This window comes from Glycine max, chromosome 15 (assembly GCF_000004515.6).
Source record: "Glycine max cultivar Williams 82 chromosome 15, Glycine_max_v4.0, whole genome shotgun sequence".
Taxonomy (NCBI): Eukaryota; Viridiplantae; Streptophyta; class Magnoliopsida; order Fabales; family Fabaceae; genus Glycine; species Glycine max.
Genome location: NC_038251.2, coordinates 16,888,891 through 16,907,749, shown reverse-complemented (window position 1 = coordinate 16,907,749; position 18,859 = coordinate 16,888,891). Strand labels below are relative to the sequence as shown.

Below are 18,859 nucleotides of genomic sequence, written 5' to 3'. Positions count from 1 at the left end.
AATGTAGTCTGATGAAATAGGTAAGATCCCTCAAAGCCTAAACTTTATCATTTTCGATCCTCTTTTGATTCAACCGATTGAAATCTGCAAAAACTTCATCAAATGACTAAATCATCGAAAAAGCGAAAGGGCACATCCACCTCCATTGTCGCTGTTGGCCATCGACGCCACGGAACATCTGGAGCACCCACAGCACCAGTCTCTCCTTCCTTGTCATCTCTACGATCATCTACTCTGTTCTCTTTAGATGATCAATGTCTACGGTAGTCTTCTCAATTTTCTACTAGGCCAATTCAAGACCCTAAGTACCTAGACTTAGAATTCTTTGATGGTGAGACATTTGATTGTTATCAAGTGTTTCAAAATTCTGATTTAGTTGATTTCATGTCCCTAAAACTACCTTATTATCCTGAACTTGTTAGAGTCTTTTACAATAATTTAAAAATTCAGGATAGTACTCTTATTTCTGAGGTGCATGGTGTTTCAATGGTCATTGATCAATCTCTGTTTTTCTCTTTAACAAAATTACCCAGTCAAGGTGTACCTTTTGAGGACACTATTGTTGATGACTGGAAGTTTGATTATTTTAGCCATGATGCCCGCCGAATGGTCTGCAATGACCAGGCGAATATGACCAGCAGATTGCTTGCTAGGTCATTGACATTTGACTGTCACATCATGCATTATATAATTGTCCGCATTTTGCTACCTTGTTCTTCTAACCCGGCTCAAGCCTTCGAGGAGGACTTGATTTTGATGTGAGTTTTCCTTATCGGTTGTCAGATCGACTGGGCTCACTTGGTTAGGTACCGAATGCATAAGGCATTATGGACCAATGCACATCTTCCATATCCTCAGTTGGTCACCCTTTTTCTTCGTCACTTTCAAATTCCTCTTGATGATGAATCTTTTGTTCAAGTCAAGAGATCTTTTGTCATTGATGCTGGTGCAGTAACTTCATTTGGTTACCGCAAGGATCATAATGGACAATGGCTTAGGAAACAGGACTTATCACATGAGCGTATTCCGTCACCTCCATCACAGCAAGATGTTTCCTCTGCTTTCATGAATGACGTTCTTTCTGAACTCCGTGGGCTTCGAGCATTCGTTGGTGATTGTTTCGATGTCATGGATGCACGTTTTACAGGAATGGACACCTGTATCACTCGACTTGAAGACGATATGGGTTTCATTCGCCATTGTTTTGATCCCCCGGCTGATCCATAGTTCTTTTTATTATTTACTCGAGTTCACTATTTTAGCCACGTATTCTGGCCTTTATCGCTTTCGTTATGGTTTTATTAGACTTTTATTATGGTTGGTCATTTCTAGACTTTGTGTTTGATTACTTTTAGAACTTTGCATTGGTTGTTTAAGACTTTGTGTTGGTTTGCTTCGGTCTATGACTGTCTTTGTTTTGATATTCTTTGTATTATTTAGTTCTTTTCTTTACACATTTTTTTGTTGGCTTTTTGATGTTGCCAAAGGAGGAGAGAACAAGAACATGAGTAGTTAAAAATTATTAGAATTTATCAACTTAGGCATAAATTCCAAAAGATAGGGGGAGTAAGGGTTATGTGTACATATTATCAAATTGTATGTTAAGTTCGTCTTGATTTCAGGATAATTGTCATCATCAAAGAGGGAGAGATTGTAGAAGCAAAGATATTTTGATGTTTTGATGATGTCAAAGGAACGCGCTTCTCAAGTTTTATTCAAGACAAGAATCCAAAAAATTTAAGAAATATGATCAAGATAATTTCTAGAGTCTTAGGAAGAAATTTTCAAGTTGAAACAGCAAAAGGTTTAGCCAAAGGATTTAACTTAAAAATGTTTTTTTTCAAGAGTTTTATTCTCTGGTAATCGATTACCAGAAGATGTAATCGATTATCAGTCACCAGTGTGCCTTCTAAAAAGCTTTTAAATGTTTTAGAAAGATGTAATCGATTACCAGAGGTTTGGAACGTTTTAAAACAGCCTTAAGAAATTTAAATGTCAAGTTATGTAATCGATTACCCGTCTTAAAAATTCAAATTTCAAAGTGAAGAGTCACAACTCTTCAGATAAATAATTGTGTAATCGATTACCAGTTAGTATTTCTGACAATATTTCCCAAAAGTCACATCTTCTCATTTAACTTTTGAATGATCATCAAAGGTTTGTATATATGTAACTTGGGCACGAAATTTTCTTAGAGTTTTGCTGTTCAAAAAGTCTTTTCCTCTCAAAAGACTCAAAGTGTCTTATTTTCTAAAATTCCTTGACCAAAACATTTGTGATTCAATAAGGAATTTGAGTGTTTCATTGTACAATTTATCTCTTTCAAGAGAGATTTTTTCTTCTTACTCAAGGAAAGGAAAGTGATTTAAGGGACTGAGGGTCTCTTATTATAAAGCGATCTGAACACAAAGGAAGGATTGTCCTTGTGTGGTTCAGAATTTGTAAAGAATTTTTACAAGATAGTGAAACTCTCAAGCGGATTGCTTGAAAACTAGACGTAGGCACAAGGGTGGGGGCGAACCTGAGTTTGCACTTTCTCTTCCCTTAAACTCCTTTATTTATTGTTATTTATCTTTTGCGTTAAGGAAGTTTAGTTTAAATTGAATTATAGTAATTCGTAATAAAGGAACATTGATATTATCATTAAAGAAGAATAAAATTTGAAAAGCGCATTCCTTTGGCATCATAAAAAATATCTTTGCTTCTACATTAAAGAGTGTGTTTCTACTTTCTAGCACTCCTCAAGCCATAAAACTATTTAAGTAACTCCCCAAATATTGAATGTCTAACAGTTTAGTTCCTAAGTTGATATATCTACTAATGCTCAGAGATCAATTTTAAGGGCTTTCCAATACTTGGAGAACTATTTGACATAATTTCTTATACTTTAAGGATTACTTATATAATTATTTTGTTTATTTTATTTTAGGGATCATTTAGGGGAGAGAGTAATCCTTTAAGGATGAAATTAAATTGATGGTTTATTCGTAATGTATTATTTCTACTTGTGTTCCTCTTCCTTCTCAGATGGTTGAAATGGCAAACTCCCAGTTGGTAGAAGAAACATACTTACTGCGTTTACAGGCATAAAATAACAAAGATTACTCACGCTAGGTATAAGCTTTTAGTTTATGTAAATGCATTTAGGTGACCAGGCTTGTACCTAAGGTATCAAGTTTCCATTATTTCTACCTTTTCATTTTCAAAGCATGGGTATTTAATTCTGCAGTTTTTATAGGTGTCATGTATTCTTCCTAACGGAAAAAAATGTGTCATTTGAAAAACAAACTCAGATGTATTGGATTTGAAGAAAGTCAATTTATTTTTTATTGCAACATTTTCGTCTTCTTTTTGTCCAAGATTTAATTTCGCAGTCAGATCATATTACTCGATTACAAGCTATAAAGAGCTGTGTCAAGCTTGTATCATAACTTTAAGCTGGGTAACTGACAAGAAATTCAACAGGCAGTCAAAATCGCTTGTATCATATTCTAAAATAAATTAATACTAGAGAATGCCTGAATACATACCATTACGAAAATTTGATTGCAATCAATTGAATTGCCACAACGAAATACTTTGGTGTAGTCTGATGCTCGGTACACAATAGATGATAAAATAGTAAGGCTGGATATATTTTCTTTTTATATTAAGGCTGAAAAATAGTTAGTACATATATTAATGTTTGTAAAGGAAAATGTAATACAGTTAAGATTCCTTCAACAGGCATCACAGAACGGGCAACTCAGACAACAGTCAAAACCCCTTCCAATTAAAGGCCATGTTAGCAGAGAAGGTTTTCGTCTGATCTGGGATTACTGGAAATATCTTCGTAGACATAGTTATGCAAAATGCCGCTACAAATTTAGATTCCGATCCTAATTTATACCAAATCTACGGAGACTGATGAATAATTCAAAGCACCTTGATGAGGATCTGGCACTTTGACATGTTCCAACACAGGAGACATTTTCAAACCAATTATCTGGATCTGAAGGTTTGAGTGGCCATTGAGAAAAGCATCTGTTACCTGCAAAATATACATAGCATTTCTTATATATACTCGGATGATTCATATCATTGCAATATGCACACAACCATAACAATATACAAAGTTACAAATCAGAGAACATTTTTAGTGTGTTTGCTTCAGCGTCCGTGATGCACGATCGGGGTTCACATAAAAAATTTAAAAGACGCAGAAGCAACATTTGGATGCTTCGGATTGGACGTGGATCACAAATGCTAAAAGCTAAACCAAACATGCACTTAATGATAGATACCTGACTGCATCCAAAAAGTTTAAGTGACCTCAGTGCCAAACAGCTATCCACAATCAAACCCAGTGCATTGTCTGTCAAATTTCTGCACCAAGATAGATCTAGAGAATGCAAATTTTTTGCATGGTTTGCAAGTGATAAGGTTGTGTGGTAACCAACCTGGATCAAATAAAACGAGGTCCTCAGTAAAACAATCTACCAAAGAATTAGCACGCAGCAATTAAACTGACGATAGAAAACCCAAAAGACATGCGCATTTACTGACAAGAGAAGAGAAGGATTTTGAGCAAGAAAATAAGGAAAATTTGCTGTACTTCAAAGTAATTATGTTTTACAGGCTAATGATAAGCTCAAAATAGGTTAGTTAATCTCCTTACAATCACATAGCAGCTCTTCCAGTATGTCACAATGTTCAAGTACTATCGTCCCGAGCATGTCTAGCTGTTTTATATAGAATGTGCGCCCATTGTATACCCCAGCAAACCAATTGTGGTAAAATCATGAGGCCAAAAAACAACGTACCTTCTTAATGTTGTTAAGTGACAATTCTTTTAAGGACCCTCCGGTGGTCTCCACAAATGCAGCAATTGCTTCATCACTACAACAAAATAGTAAGGTAATTTAATCATCAGCACGATTATATCCAATAAGCACCATCCAAGCATACCATACATACATGACAATATCATGGAATAACTAATTCTCAAATCCAGAATTTGATAGAGCACTAGAGATTAATTGATAAATTATATTACTGAACTTATGATACACAAAACAATTTGCATGTTACAAAAATCTCCGACAGAGAGTAATCTCTGTCCACAAACTGCACATAACAATAATTTCTTTACATTTCCTACTATTAGATATATTTCTAATCTATAACTACGGTCAGTTGTTTTCAACATATAACTGCCATTAGGCAGTTTCCTACTATCACATGTATCCCTAATAAATAAATTATTAGGAATTATTTTATATTAACAACTGTCATCCAGCAATTACTACTATTGTTCCCTGTGCTTAGTGTACACATTTCACATGGGTGGCTTGGCTGGTTTGTAAACCAATGAATCCACCTGGTTTCCATCAGAATACAAAAGAAATATTGGTATCCAATGCTTGTATATATAAGTAGGGAATCAGTCATCAACAGAGAATGAATCATCTTTGTAAGTTTTTCATATGACGGGTAATTTATATTATATAGAGAGATAGCCAGACTCTTAAATGCCCTGCCAGCAAAAGTTTTGGGATACTATTTAGGGTTTTTGTGTTTATCACTTTAAATGACCCTACCATGAGGAAATCTCTCATGCATGGATCAATTCCCCAATTAATTAGTTCTTGCAAAGATCAGGCTGATCATAGACGAACAATTGCAAGATAGAAAGTGAGGGTAACACAAGTGTCATATGGTAAGGAAAAAACAAGTAGAGAACAGTAAACACACCTGAATGGGTTACGGCAAAGTTTCAGTGTATGAAGTGCACGACAACCATTTGCAAGATGTCCTATAGATAAATCTGTTAATTTGTGCAGGTTCATAAGATCAAGCACACATAATCCTGGACAGTGCTCAACAATGGCTTTGATTGATGCATCAGTCAAGTTTCTGCACAATAGGTAATATAAATCAACAAACTTAAAAGAACTAATAACTTTTGAAAATGAAGGGAAATAAGGAAATTGCAATTTCAAAAGAACTAACCAAATTCACAATTAGACCATGTTCAAAGAATGATTAACAATTAGCCAATCACTCATACACTAAATTGATTAACCATAAATCACAACTTGGTTAAAAAATTTCTTCAGTTGAAAATTTGTTCACCAAACTTTCTAAAATGGAATTCTCAATGAAAATGCTTCTGCGAAAGTAATCAATCATAGCTTAAGGAGACAGTGATACTTACATACAGTCCTTCAAAACAAGCTCTTTCATGTTTTGTCCACGAGCAACAATGTAGTTCTTGACAAATTCATCACAAACCGTTTGAATGCCAGCTACTGACAACACTTCTAAATGTTCAAGCTCAATTAGTGCTGGCACAATTAGTGCAGCATCAATGCCTTGGCAATCATCAAGGTACAACTCTTTCAGAAGAGATTTTAATGATTCAGCCAAAATATATACACTAGAAGATGTGAGAAGGGAACACTGGCTGAGATTTATGGATCTAAGTGCCGGAGCAGAAGAAACAAGTGCACGCAAACCTCCATCTGAAAGTCGGCATGCACCACTGAGGGATAGAGTAGATAAACTAGATAAATGCCTTGGCGACTGTGCCAAAGTAGAAACTACTACATAATCAGGCAAACAGCGCCCACACTGGTCAAGTTGCAGTACCTATAACCCAAGCAAATAAATGGCTATAACTTGTTAATATACGATTTTGAAAACAGAAGCTGACAAGAAGCTAATCAAATATTCAAAAAGCAAAACAGAAAATACTAAGCTAAAAAAAATCCAGAAAATGCACAATTAAAATTTAGCAAAGCAGGAAAAAAACACTTAATTAAAAAACAAAACAAGTCAACAAACATCAAAGCTTTTCCCACAAGGTAAAGATCAGTTACATGTACGAAACAACAACATAATATTCAATCATAATTTATAAATCACTTTTATAATCCTTATCTCAACAGTTTTGCTTAATGTTTGTCTTAGTCTCTCTACCTCTAGCAATCAGGCTAATCTTCATCTTATCAACTCTCCTTAATGGCTTTTCAACAGCTCTTCTTCAGACATTCTCTTCTTCAAACATGCTCAAATCACCTAAAGCAAGTTTCTAGTTTCTACCATCTTTTCCATATATTAGCAGCCATACAAACTTTCTCCTTAATACTTTCTACCATCTTGTTCAATATACCACTCATCTAACACAACACCCGACCAAAATATACAAGTATCTCACAATGCTTATAAAGATTTAAAAGGAAAACACAAATAATACAGATTATGCAGTTAAATTCAAAATATAAGCCCTCCTTTAGGTTCTCCAAGGCAAGAATAGTATTTCACTGGCTGTGAGACACTGTCACCCTCTCTTTTAGCTCCATGTAGTGGTTGCTTAAAGCCTAAGCTTGATATTTAAATGCAGTAGTAGTAAACAAAGTCACAGCAAGAGGTAGTCATTTCAGCCATTAAATGAAAATCAATATCCAGCAAATATGTTAAATTATATATACACACACATAAAGTGCCATGCCTAGGGAGCGTCACCGACAAAAATAAAATGAACAATGGACAATGCAGTCCACAAATCCTACAATGAACAAAATGCTGCAAAGCTAAATACCAGATCTTTTTAACCAGAATCACAACCATAAAAAGAAAAGTAATTATCTCAGTGTATATAACATAAAACCATCCCAGAAATAGAAATATAACGTTAAGTTGCATAAAACACCACCCCATAAACCTCCAATACCAAAATAGAAATATAACACTCAGTTAACTCAATGATATCATGCACCACTAGTAGCTAACAAACATAGCCTGCCTAGTCACAAAACAAACATCATCAACAAAACACAAGTTTCAAGTACAGCAAAAATAGCAAGGAACACCAAAAGCAATCAAAAAATTAAACCACATACCACCAAATTTTCCGTGTCACACGTTCGAAAAGACTCGGTAAACTGTTCCTCCGTTAACCACGAGCAATCTCTCAATCGAATCTCAGTGGGCGTTCCACGCACAAGAAGCTCGAGAAAGTGGCCGTTAATTCTCCTCGAGTCACAGAGCAACTGGCTAAGCCGGTGCCTCAGGGCATCAGGCACACTCTCAAGCGAAGCAATAGCATCAACATTCTTCACCAGAATCTTAAGGCACATCTCTTGCAACGACGGAACCGAAACATTAACACCTGCATTCCCTCTCTTCGCATTAGGAACCCACTTAATAGACTCACACAAGCTCGCTTGCGAACTCGCTTCAGCGTTTTGCAGTTTCGACCCTCGGTCTCTGATGATTTTCATAGCTGTGGAGAAAGGACCGGGCCAATCCTCGATTTCGTCACGCTCCGGTTCCACCGGCGGTGACCGGTCATGGTCCTCCCCTTCCGGTGCAAAGAAAGCAAACCGCGACGCGTTTTCCCGCGCTATGTCGTGGAATCGTTCCATGTAATCGTTCCTCCCATAACCGGAACCACGCTCTCTTGCATTGGAATTTCTAGGACGTTCTCGAACACGCAAAGGTACACTATTATCCGCTACAACGTTTGCACCACCAGTGTTCTCTGGTATCATCACATTTTCATCAACCGCCACCGCCACGTCATTATCATCATCATCATTTGCGTTATTATTACTTTGTTCTTCTGAATCGTTTGTCATTGCTCTCTTGACAGCCTTCTTCCCCGGTCTTTTGTTGAGAAAACCCTCGCATCCGGAACCGGTTGAGTGAATCTTGCGCTTCCGGTTGCCGGTGGAAACCCTAAAAGCGGAGTCGGAGTCAGAGTTAACTGCTATAAGGTTTAAATTGAATCCTGAGTTTTCCGCTTTGGATTCCGGTGTTATCACATCGCAATCAACAACCGCCGCAGCCACGTCATCATTTATCTTCACTGAGTCATCTTCATTTGCCTTATCATTACCCTGTTCTTCTAAATTCTTTCTCGATCTTAAGCAGAGAAAGTCCTCACGTTGGGAACCGGCAGAGTCGCTCCTGCGCTTGAGGTTGCCAGTGGAAACCCTAACGGCGAAATCAGGGATTGCATCGTGGCCGTTGTCGGAGTCAGAATCATCTGCTATAATGTTGAAGACATTGACGCATGAGTTCTCCGCTTTGGATTCTGGCGTTACCACATTACCGTCAACCGCCACTGCCACGTCCTCATTCTTTTCTACTGAGTTTTCCGCTTTTGTCATTGTTCTCTTGAGAATCTTCTTTCCCGATCTTAGGTTGAGAAAGCCCTCACGCTGGTAGCCGGTTGGGTTCCGGTTGGCGGTGGAAACCCTAGCGGGGGCGAGGCGGAGGCTGTGGCGGCGGAGGGGTAGAGAGGCGGAGGCGGAGGAAGAAGGTTCGTGAGTTTGGGAGGGGGTGAGGGGGTGAATGGCTTCGGGTTTCGAGGGCTTAGGGGTTGTTGTTCTGGTTTGGACCATATTGTTTTGGACAATGAAGAAGAAGGGACTATATAGGGTTTGGGAATAGAAGTGAAGTGACGGAGAATGTGTGTGTGTGTGTGTGTGTGTGTGAGAGAGAGAGAGAGAGAGAGGGTGGAAATGCGGAACAGAGTGAGGAGGGAAAACGAAGAGATTTGGAGGGAAAGTGAGTGAGAGTAAGAGTGAGAGAGAGAGAGAGAGACGCGGGTTTTATTGTGCAAGAAGAGAGGAGGAAGGAAGGGGATAGAAACTTGTCTCGTACACTTGCTTCATTGGGTTTGACGGTCAATTTTTCCGCCCAGACATATATACACTATTTTCTTTTTCTTGTTGAATTTAAATTTTAAATAACCAATTTAATTTTAAAACTATATTTTATTCTCGTATTAGTCTCTAAAATTTAGAAAAACTCAAATAATTTGTTTAGATTTTCAGCCTTTAAATGTAATTTTAGTCCTCTTTTTAATTGATCCGTAATTTTTTTCCATTTATTTTAAAATAAAAACATTTAATTTTTCTATTTTAAAAAATTATTAATTTGTGTTCTCTTATTTCAAAATAATAACATTTAATCTCATTTTTTTAGAAATTCACAATTTGATCCCAATTTTTAATTCTGCTTATATTTTTTTTATTTTGATTCAATTAAATTTTAGATTTGATATATTCCTTTAAAGTACCATCAAAAAATAATTAACCAAATAAAATATAGATAAAACCAAAATTATAAATTTTTTTAAATATGATATCCAATGTCTTTATTTTAAAATAAAATCACCAAAATTACAAAATAAATAAAATAAAAGAATTAAAATTATATTTAAGTTTTTTTTTTATTGTGATCACTAAATGTATTGTATGGTACTGTTATCAATTAAGTTTTTTCTTTTGTGTCTGAAAGTTTCTGAAATAAAGACTAAAAAAAGTGGTCAAAGTTTAGGAATTTAAATAAAATCTTAAAAAAAATCAGAGATTTATTTAAATTTTCTTGAGTTTTAATAGTAAAACACAATTTCAGTGATCAAATATTATTTTTTATTTATTTCATATATTTTCTATGTTTTTTATTAAATCATATATTATATTTTTTCGAAACACGTAATATACATATTCTCTTTCCATTTTTGTTATCTGTATTCTCTTTCCATTTAAAACCCCTTCGTCAAAATTAATTCTGAATAATCACGAATCTTTTAATTAAGATCTCGTTAATGGAATGTAGCTATGTAAATGATGTATCAGTTAGTCGAAGAGTATTAAATATATGTAGTTAACTGTTTTCAATAGGATATGTTAATAAATTTTGTGTTTCAATATATTACATATGTTTTAATATTTGAAAACTTTTCATTTTTAATTTAATATCTGAATAAAATCTTTTTTATTTTAATTGCTTAAAATTATAAACTTTTTTAGAAGAAAATTATAAACTTTCCTAACGTAATGAAAAGTTTTCAAATATTAAAACAGATGTAATATATTGAAACACAAAATTTATTAACAAATTGTCACTTCTTGGTATTGAAAGCAAATTGTCCTGCGAGGACCATGTTCACCGAGCAAATTGGCACTAATTTCTCATACAGTGTCTTTTGCTTGCGGTGAGAGAGTGAATTACTGAATTATGTTTCATTTTTCATTTTTCAAGGTACGACCTTAATGTTTTATAAAATAGTTTTCATTTATTGCCTCCTTACTTTTAGTTATCAAGAGCCTTACATACTATATAGAATATAAAATGGAAAAGGATAATTAATTTATGAGAAATTAAATATTTAACCATTCTTGTATTTTAAAAGAGGAAGAAATATATGTAAAAGAGTGTGACAAAATGAACCACAATGAATATCCCAAAAGAAAAAAGAAGCATATAGTAAGAATGTGAAAAAAGGTCATGAACCAATTTCTTGTTCAATTTTTCCGCCAAGACATATATACATTATTTTCTTTTTCTTGTTGAATTTAAATTGTAAATAGCCAATTTAATTTTAAAACTATATTTTTATTCTCGTATTAATCTCTAAAATTTAGAAAAACTCAAATAATTTGTTTAGAGTTTCAGCCTTTAAATGTAATTTTATTCCTCTTATTTTAATTGATCCATAATTTTTTTTCTATCTATTTTAAAATAGAAACATTTAATTTTTCTATTTTAAAAAATTATTAATTTGTGTTCTCTTATTTCAAAATAATAACATTTAATCTCATTTAAAAAAAAAATTCACAATTTGATCCCAATTTTTATTTCTGCTTATATTCCTTTAAAGTACCATCAAGAAGTAATTAATTAAATAAAATATCAGAAATAAATAAATAAAATATAAATAAAATTGTGGATAAAATCAAAATTATAAATTTTTTAAAATAGAATATCAAATGTTTCTATTTTAAAATAAAATTACCAAAATAAAAAAATAAACAAAATAAAAGAATTAAAATTATATTTAAGTTTTTTTTTATTGTGATCACTAAATGTATTGGATGGTTCTGTTATCACTTAAGTTTTTTCTTTTGTGTCCGACCTTTTTTTAGAAGAAAATTATAAACTTTCCTAACGTAATGAAAACTTTTCTTTACCTCATAATGAAAAGTTTTCAAATATTAAAACATATCTAATATATTGAAACACAAAAATTTATTAGCAAATTGGCACTAATTTCGCATACAGTGCCTTTTGCTTGCTGTGAGAGAGTGAATTACTGAATTATGTTTCATTTTTCAAGGTACGACCTTAATGTTTTATAAAATAGTTTTCATTTATTGCCTCCTTACTTTTAGTTACAACTTGTTTTTTTTATCCGGACAATATGAGTGTTTTTTCTTTTTTTTTATTTCATATTTAACTGTAAAAATAAACATAGATACATACAAAACAATATGATAATTTTTACTTAATTTTTTTTATCTAAGTAATTCCAAAATTTTATGTTAAACATATTTATTTTTATTTAATAGAAATACTATTAAATAATATTTATTATAAAAATATTTGAAATGTGCAAAACCACCATACAACTGTTGATTAAGAAAATATAGTAAATGCATTATTTGGCTTGTGCATAAATGTACATCTTTCTAATTGCTCCCAAGTGTGAAAATAAACATAAAAAATTGTCAAAAAAGTATCAAAAATTTTACTTGAAATTTAATTTCTAATTTAATTAATGCTATAATTTTATCTTAAATCTGATTATCTTTATTTATTGAAAATGAACTATTAAAAAATGTTTACTAAAAATATGTTTAAAATATACAAAATCACAATATGCTTAACATATCAAGGATAGTATTTAACTCATGTTATTCCTTTAATTTGATTTGTCCATGTGTACATATAGATAATTGTCAAAGAGTGTGACAAATATTATTTAAATTTTTTGTATATAACTAACATTACATTTTTATCTGAAATGTTATTGTCTTTATTTTATATAAATGAACAATTTAGTGACAATTACTAAGAATATGTTTAAAATATACAAAATCACAAAAGAATTAATACATAATAAAATTGAAGTGTAATATTTTACACATGCTACTCACCTATTATGATTTGTCTGTATAAAAATAGACATAGATAATTATCAAAAAGTATAACCAAGTAAATAATAAAAAATATCTCTAATATAACAACACTTGGCAAACAAAGTATAAGTATGTGTTATTGGGAATTTCTTTAGTACCCAATGTGATTTGCCTAATCATGAAAATAGACATAGAATTCTTGTCAATAATGTGATAAATAATATTAATAGTATCATTAAAATGTTTAAATTAAATATTATTTGTATTAATAATTAACAATACTATTCTCATTTCTATATATAAGAAATAATGACTTAGATATATTTTTAGTCTTTTAAATTTGATTAATTATTTTTTTAGTCCTTAAAAATAATTTGTTTTTTATTAATTTTTCAAATTTTTGAAAAGTTACTTTTAATCCCTATTTGTTTAATGTGTTCATGTTTTCACAATTTGTAATGATTTTAATTTTTTTATTTTAAAAAATGGTTTATATCAATAGTAAACCACCAAAATATTTTACTCGTATGATTTCTGACTTTTTTTACATATTGTGCTGGTTTTAAAGAATAAAAAAAATAGATGTAGAATAGTTGTGATTTTTTACATATTAGGACTATTTTAAACTCTCATAAGTCATTTTTAAAGAAATTAAACTAAAAAACACATGTTTAACTGTGATAAATTTTCACAAATTGTGACACCATTAACAAAGAATGAGAAAGACTAAAAGTAGTTTTTTGAAAATTTAAGGGTCTAATAAAAATAGCTTTTTTAAGGACTAAAAAAATAATTATCCAAATTTAAAGAACTAAAAATGTATTTAAGTCAATACTTAATTCATCAAGACTAATAAAAATAGTTAAATTAATTTGTTTCAATTAATATAATCATAAGTTAAAATTTTATTCCAAAAGTATACATAGAATTAGTTGTTTAAATAGTGGTTAGATATAATGATACTAATAATTTTCAACTAATGAATATGAGTTATATTGTTTTTTTTTAATAAAAGTATATTAATTCAAAAAAGTACTAGATACAAAGCATGGCGATCCAATGATCCAGCCTCAAAACAACCAAAAGTTCAAACAACCCAAATCCAAAAGAACCTCTCTAAACCTATAACATCAGCTCTGCAATGCGAACTCTAATCTTATTACTATATCAGCCCCTGTATGTTATCATATTTATAATGTTATTTCATATAGTATCTATATCTTTTGGTTTCCCAAAGCAATGTTCATTCCTATAGTTCCATAAACCGTAGATGGTTTCAGTTACTACTAACCTAAGTAAAGCCGCCTTCCACCCTTTGCCAGATCCGTAGCGGAGTAACCAAATGATTTCTCTATCCCAAGTATCTGGTTCAGGATGAAAACCGATCCACACCAGAATATCTTTCCACACTTTTCTCATAGTGGCACAACCAAAAAATAAGTGGGCAGTAGTTTCTTCTGCATCACAGAAACAATAGGTGTTGTTTGCAACCATTCCATATCTCACAAGCCGAGTTTTCGTTGCAAGCTTTTGGTGGCAAGTGAGCCACAAGGTCATAACTGCTCGAGGTCTTGCTGCATTGCAGTACATCAATTTCCTCCAAGGCATAACCTCACCATCCCTTTTTCTAAGTTCCATGTAGATATTTGTCATACAAAATATCTCTTTCATCATCATGTCTTCCCACTTCCCTTGGATAGGCGGCACTTTTTCTCTGTTATTCAAAATCGATTTCATTATCCAAGTACTATCTGGTTTCACATTCTCCTCCATCACGTTCTTGTTTTTGAAATAGTACGCATGAACCCAACGGACCCACAAACTATCTGCCTTCCTGCAAAGATTCCAGAGAAGTTTAAGCATAGTGACTGTATTCCAAATTTCCAAGTCGATAACATTCAAACCCCCATTTTTAATAGGTTTACAAACATTACTCCACGCAACTGGGCTTTTTTTACTAGTCTCCGCACTACCTGTCCACAGAAAAGTACGGCAAATAGAATTGATCTTCTTAATCACAAACTTCGGTAGCGGAATACACTGAAGCCAATAATTAGTAATAGCGAAACTAATACTTTTGAAAAGCTGTAGTCGCCCAGCATAACTTAGCAGTCTCGTGCTCCAGTGCTTTGCCCTATCCACAATTTTATCAATCAACATCATATAGTGATCAATAGAGAGTCGCTTTGTTGTGAGAGGAACACCCAAGTATTTGAATGGGAGTGATCCTTCCACAAATAATGTTGTTTGCAAGATTTCAGCTTTTGTACCATTATCCACTCCACCAAAATAAATGCGACTTTAGTGGCGTTGAGCATCAAACCCGTGGATTTTGTAAATTTATTAACGGCTTCCATCATGATCTCAACTGATATCGTGTCACCCCTGGAAAACAACAAAATATCATCCGCAAACGTCAAATGAGTGATACTTAGTTTCTCGCATTTCGCATGATGATTGTAGTCGGGATTCCTTTGCATCTTATACAGCACCCTATCAAGATATTCCATAATGATCACGAACAGGTAAGGGGATATGGGATCCCCTTACCTCACCCCTCCTTTGAGCCTTCATAATGTTACTGTAATTCCCGTTGACATTGAATCTGTAAGAGAGCGTGGATACAACAAGCATTATCCAATTAACAAATTTCGTTGGTAAACCAATCTCATTCAGGATGGACTCTAAAGCTCGCCAATCGACCATATCATACGCCTTCTGTAAATCCAATTGGATCATACATCTAGGTGTACCGCCCTGCCTACTATACCCTTTTATCAGCTCATATGCCAACAATATATGGTTGTGTATTTGTTGTCCAGGAACAAATGCAGCTTGGCTACGACCCACGATATCTTGCATAACCTTACTTAATCTCATCGTGAGAATTTTTGAAATGATTTTGTATAGAGTAGTACAACCTGCAATTGGTCGATATTCTCGAATTGTTTTTGTCTTGTCATGTTTTGGAACCAGCGTTACTAGCGTGCAATTCACCGCCATGTACATCTTCCCATGCTCAAAAAATTCTTTTACTGCAACAGTCACATCAGTTCTTATAGTATTCCAACTAGCCTTAAAAAACTTCGCACCGTAACTGTCGATCCTGGGAGATTTCAAGTCTCCAATGCTATTTAAGGCCTTAAAAATCTCCTTATCAATAACTTGCGATGTCAACATGTCAGCCTGCTCTGGTTTTACTTGGGTGCCTGCTCTCATTGCCACTATATCAATAGCTTGGATCATTTTTGTTTTATCCCCCATTAAGCTCTTATAAATGCATTCGCTTTCATAAGAAATCAAGATATCTTATTAATAGACTTCACAATAAAAGAAATTAAAATCAATACATTTGTAAGTGGTCATATTGTTTTTATGTCAGGAAGAAAAAAAAACTACCATATACTTCTTATATATGAATAAATGTAGTAATCTAATTTTTTAAATATTTCTAAAATAAATATTAATTATATATTTTTAAAAAAATGGTTAACACTTATACCAATTTTTTTAATGAATTTTAGCTCATAAGAGTCTTGAAAATAAAAACTTCATTAATTATTTCTTTTTCTTGGTCATGATTAAATGTCAAGATTTATATGTTCGGAAGTAAAAGCTCATGAAACAAACCTAATATATGTTATTATAAAGTTTTCATATTTTTTATGAGCACATATGAAATTTTGGGTCAATAAAGGAAATGTATTTAAATATATTTGTCATATTTCTTTTATAAGATTTTATTAACAATTCAGATAGAGAAAAGTCATCAAGAACATTGATAGCAAATTAATGTTAACTAAAACTTAAATTTCCTTAAAAAAATCTTAAGTTATTTCATATTTTTAAATTTTTTCCTCTAACAATTGTTTTTGAAACAACAATAGTTGAGGACCAACCATCATCAATTTCCAGCATCATGATTTGTGCATAGTAGAAACCAACACAAACGGAATGACAATGTGACTTACAATAACTCACATTAATAGAAAACCTTGATCAATGACACTAATTTATAGTTGTCAAGAGCCTTACATACTATATAGAATATAAAATGGAAAATGATAAGTAATTTATGAGAAATTAAATATTTAACTATATGTAAAAGAGTGTGACAAATTAATCAAGTTGTAATATTTTATAAGAAAATAGTCTAATAAAAAAGAGATAAGTTAAGTCTCAAAATGAACCACAATGAATATCCCAAAAGAAAAAGAAGCATATAGTAAGAATGTGAAAAAAAGGTCATGTATTTTCACTCTTCTTCTCCTATCGTTTATTCATTTTCCCTTCTTTATGGCATGAGGTGGCTTGCAAAATGTCGGTGCTACCCTTTCTCTCATTTATGTTCACCCTCTTCATCGCCATAGGCGCTTCATGGCTATGCACAACGAAGGAACACTACTCCATATTCTTCTCCCATAGCCTCTTCGTACAATGTTGCTTTTATGAAGAGGCTGCAACTAAAATCGTGATGGACTCTGCAAAAAAACCTTAAAACCAATAGTAATTAAACATAAAATATCATTTACAACAAAAGCAATAAATTAAATACAGAAACCGAGTATGCATTAAAAAGTAAGTGAAAATGTTAATTTTTAAAACATTATTAAAAATGTTATGCGTTTGGATAGAGAATTTTAATAGAAAAAAATAATTTATTAGAAAATTTAAATTTTTGTAATCTAAAATTCATCATTTGGATTTTTTTTAATGAAAAATTTAAATTTTTGAAATTTTAAAACAAAATTTTAAACAACTAAAAATGCGGAATTTCAATTTCCTTCTAAAATGTGATAAATTGAAATTCTCTTCTTGATAGAAGAATCTTCCAAAACATTGTGTATTTCCTTAATAACCTTTATCTTCTCTTCCACCTGAAAGTTTTTGAAACCTCGTTCTCGAACTCGCGACTCTTCCCTCATGCCGATGATCCTCTTCAAGAAACACCGTCTAAGCTCGTGGAGCGTCGATCGGGCGTGGGCGTAGAGGGACACGTAGAATTGCACCCGCTAGTCAGGAGAGTAGTCGTCACTACCCATCACACAGTGAAGGTGCTCGCCAGCGCGGAGGGCCTGGACCATGCCTTGCGTTGTTGGCTGAATGTCATGGTTGAGTGCGGCGGTATACGCCACCGTATTTTGGTTCCCTAACTTCTCATGCCGCATCAATATTCTTTTCTTTAGAAGCACCAGCACGCCAACTATACCTTCTCTTCTCTTTGCATTCATTTTCTTTCACTCTCACAAATTTTTTTATCCAAACACAAAATTTTGAAAATAAAAGAATTTCAATTGAAGTATTTGAAATTCTTAAAATTTTAAGGGTGTGTTTGATTTGCATTTCCATTTCCTGTTTTCATTTTCAAAAGATTAGAATTCTGAAAACATGTTTGGTTTTACTTCTTGTTTTCTGCTTTCAATAAATAAAAACACTTAAAATGCATTTTTCAAACGGAAATGTATTTTTAGATTGGCTTAAAATTACATTCCTTGTCACCGCATTTTCATTTTACCCAAAATGAGGTTCCTGGTTTCAAATGAAAACACTAAAAATGAGATTTTATTGTTTTCAGTTTTTGGTTTGTTTGAAAAAATATTTTCACTGAAAATGTTTTCAAAAAACCAACCAAACGCATTTCCATCACCATTTTCTATTTCCAGTGAAAATGAAAATAGAAAACAGTCAAACCAAACACCCCCTAAATTTCTCATAATTTTAAATTTTCTCATCCATACACACTTTAAAAGAATTTACATCTAATGTCTTTTGCGATTCTCAAGTCTTTTTACATTGATTATAGCAAAATCATGGTGAGTAATTAATATTTAAATTACACATTTAATTTTACATGTTAATATATATTAGCTTAATCAAGGGAGAAAATATCAACATATATTTACAAAATTACCCAGCATTTTAGCAAGAAAAATGATTACATCAAA

At 32.6% G+C, this 18,859-nt stretch overlaps 2 protein-coding genes across 7 annotated transcripts in view; one reads left to right on the top strand and one right to left on the bottom strand.

The window, feature by feature from the left end:
• The window catches only part of LOC100808675 (uncharacterized), an 11,192-nt gene extending 7,310 nt beyond the window's left edge, over nt 1–3,882 (top strand). For 2 of the 5 annotated variants that reach the window (XM_006597806.4, XM_006597805.4), the window contains exon 9: nt 3,727–3,882. In XM_006597806.4, the coding sequence (XP_006597869.2) occupies nt 3,727–3,882 (156 nt within the window). Of the gene's footprint in view, nt 1–3,027; nt 3,336–3,726 lie in introns of those variants that run through there. The other 3 variants (XM_014767900.3, XM_014767902.3, XM_014767901.3) reach the window with 2 other exon arrangements.
• On the bottom strand, nt 3,685–9,664 carry LOC100808150 (uncharacterized). 2 transcript variants are annotated; one of them, XM_003546458.5, is made up of 6 exons: nt 7,884–9,664; nt 6,197–6,630; nt 5,734–5,895; nt 4,803–4,878; nt 4,284–4,439; nt 3,685–4,030 (listed from the first exon to the last, which is right to left on the bottom strand). In XM_003546458.5, the coding sequence occupies exons 1-6, from the start codon at nt 9,387–9,389 to the stop codon at nt 3,884–3,886; spliced, it is 2,481 nt and encodes an 826-aa protein (XP_003546506.2). In that variant the 5' UTR covers nt 9,390–9,664; the 3' UTR covers nt 3,685–3,883. The 2 variants fall into 2 exon arrangements, 1 of the variants encoding a protein (XP_003546506.2); XR_005888895.1 differs by lacking the exon at nt 3,685–4,030 and having other exon boundaries at nt 4,403–4,439; nt 4,658–4,878; nt 7,884–9,654.
• Between the last annotated feature and the right edge of the window lie 9,195 nt (nt 9,665–18,859).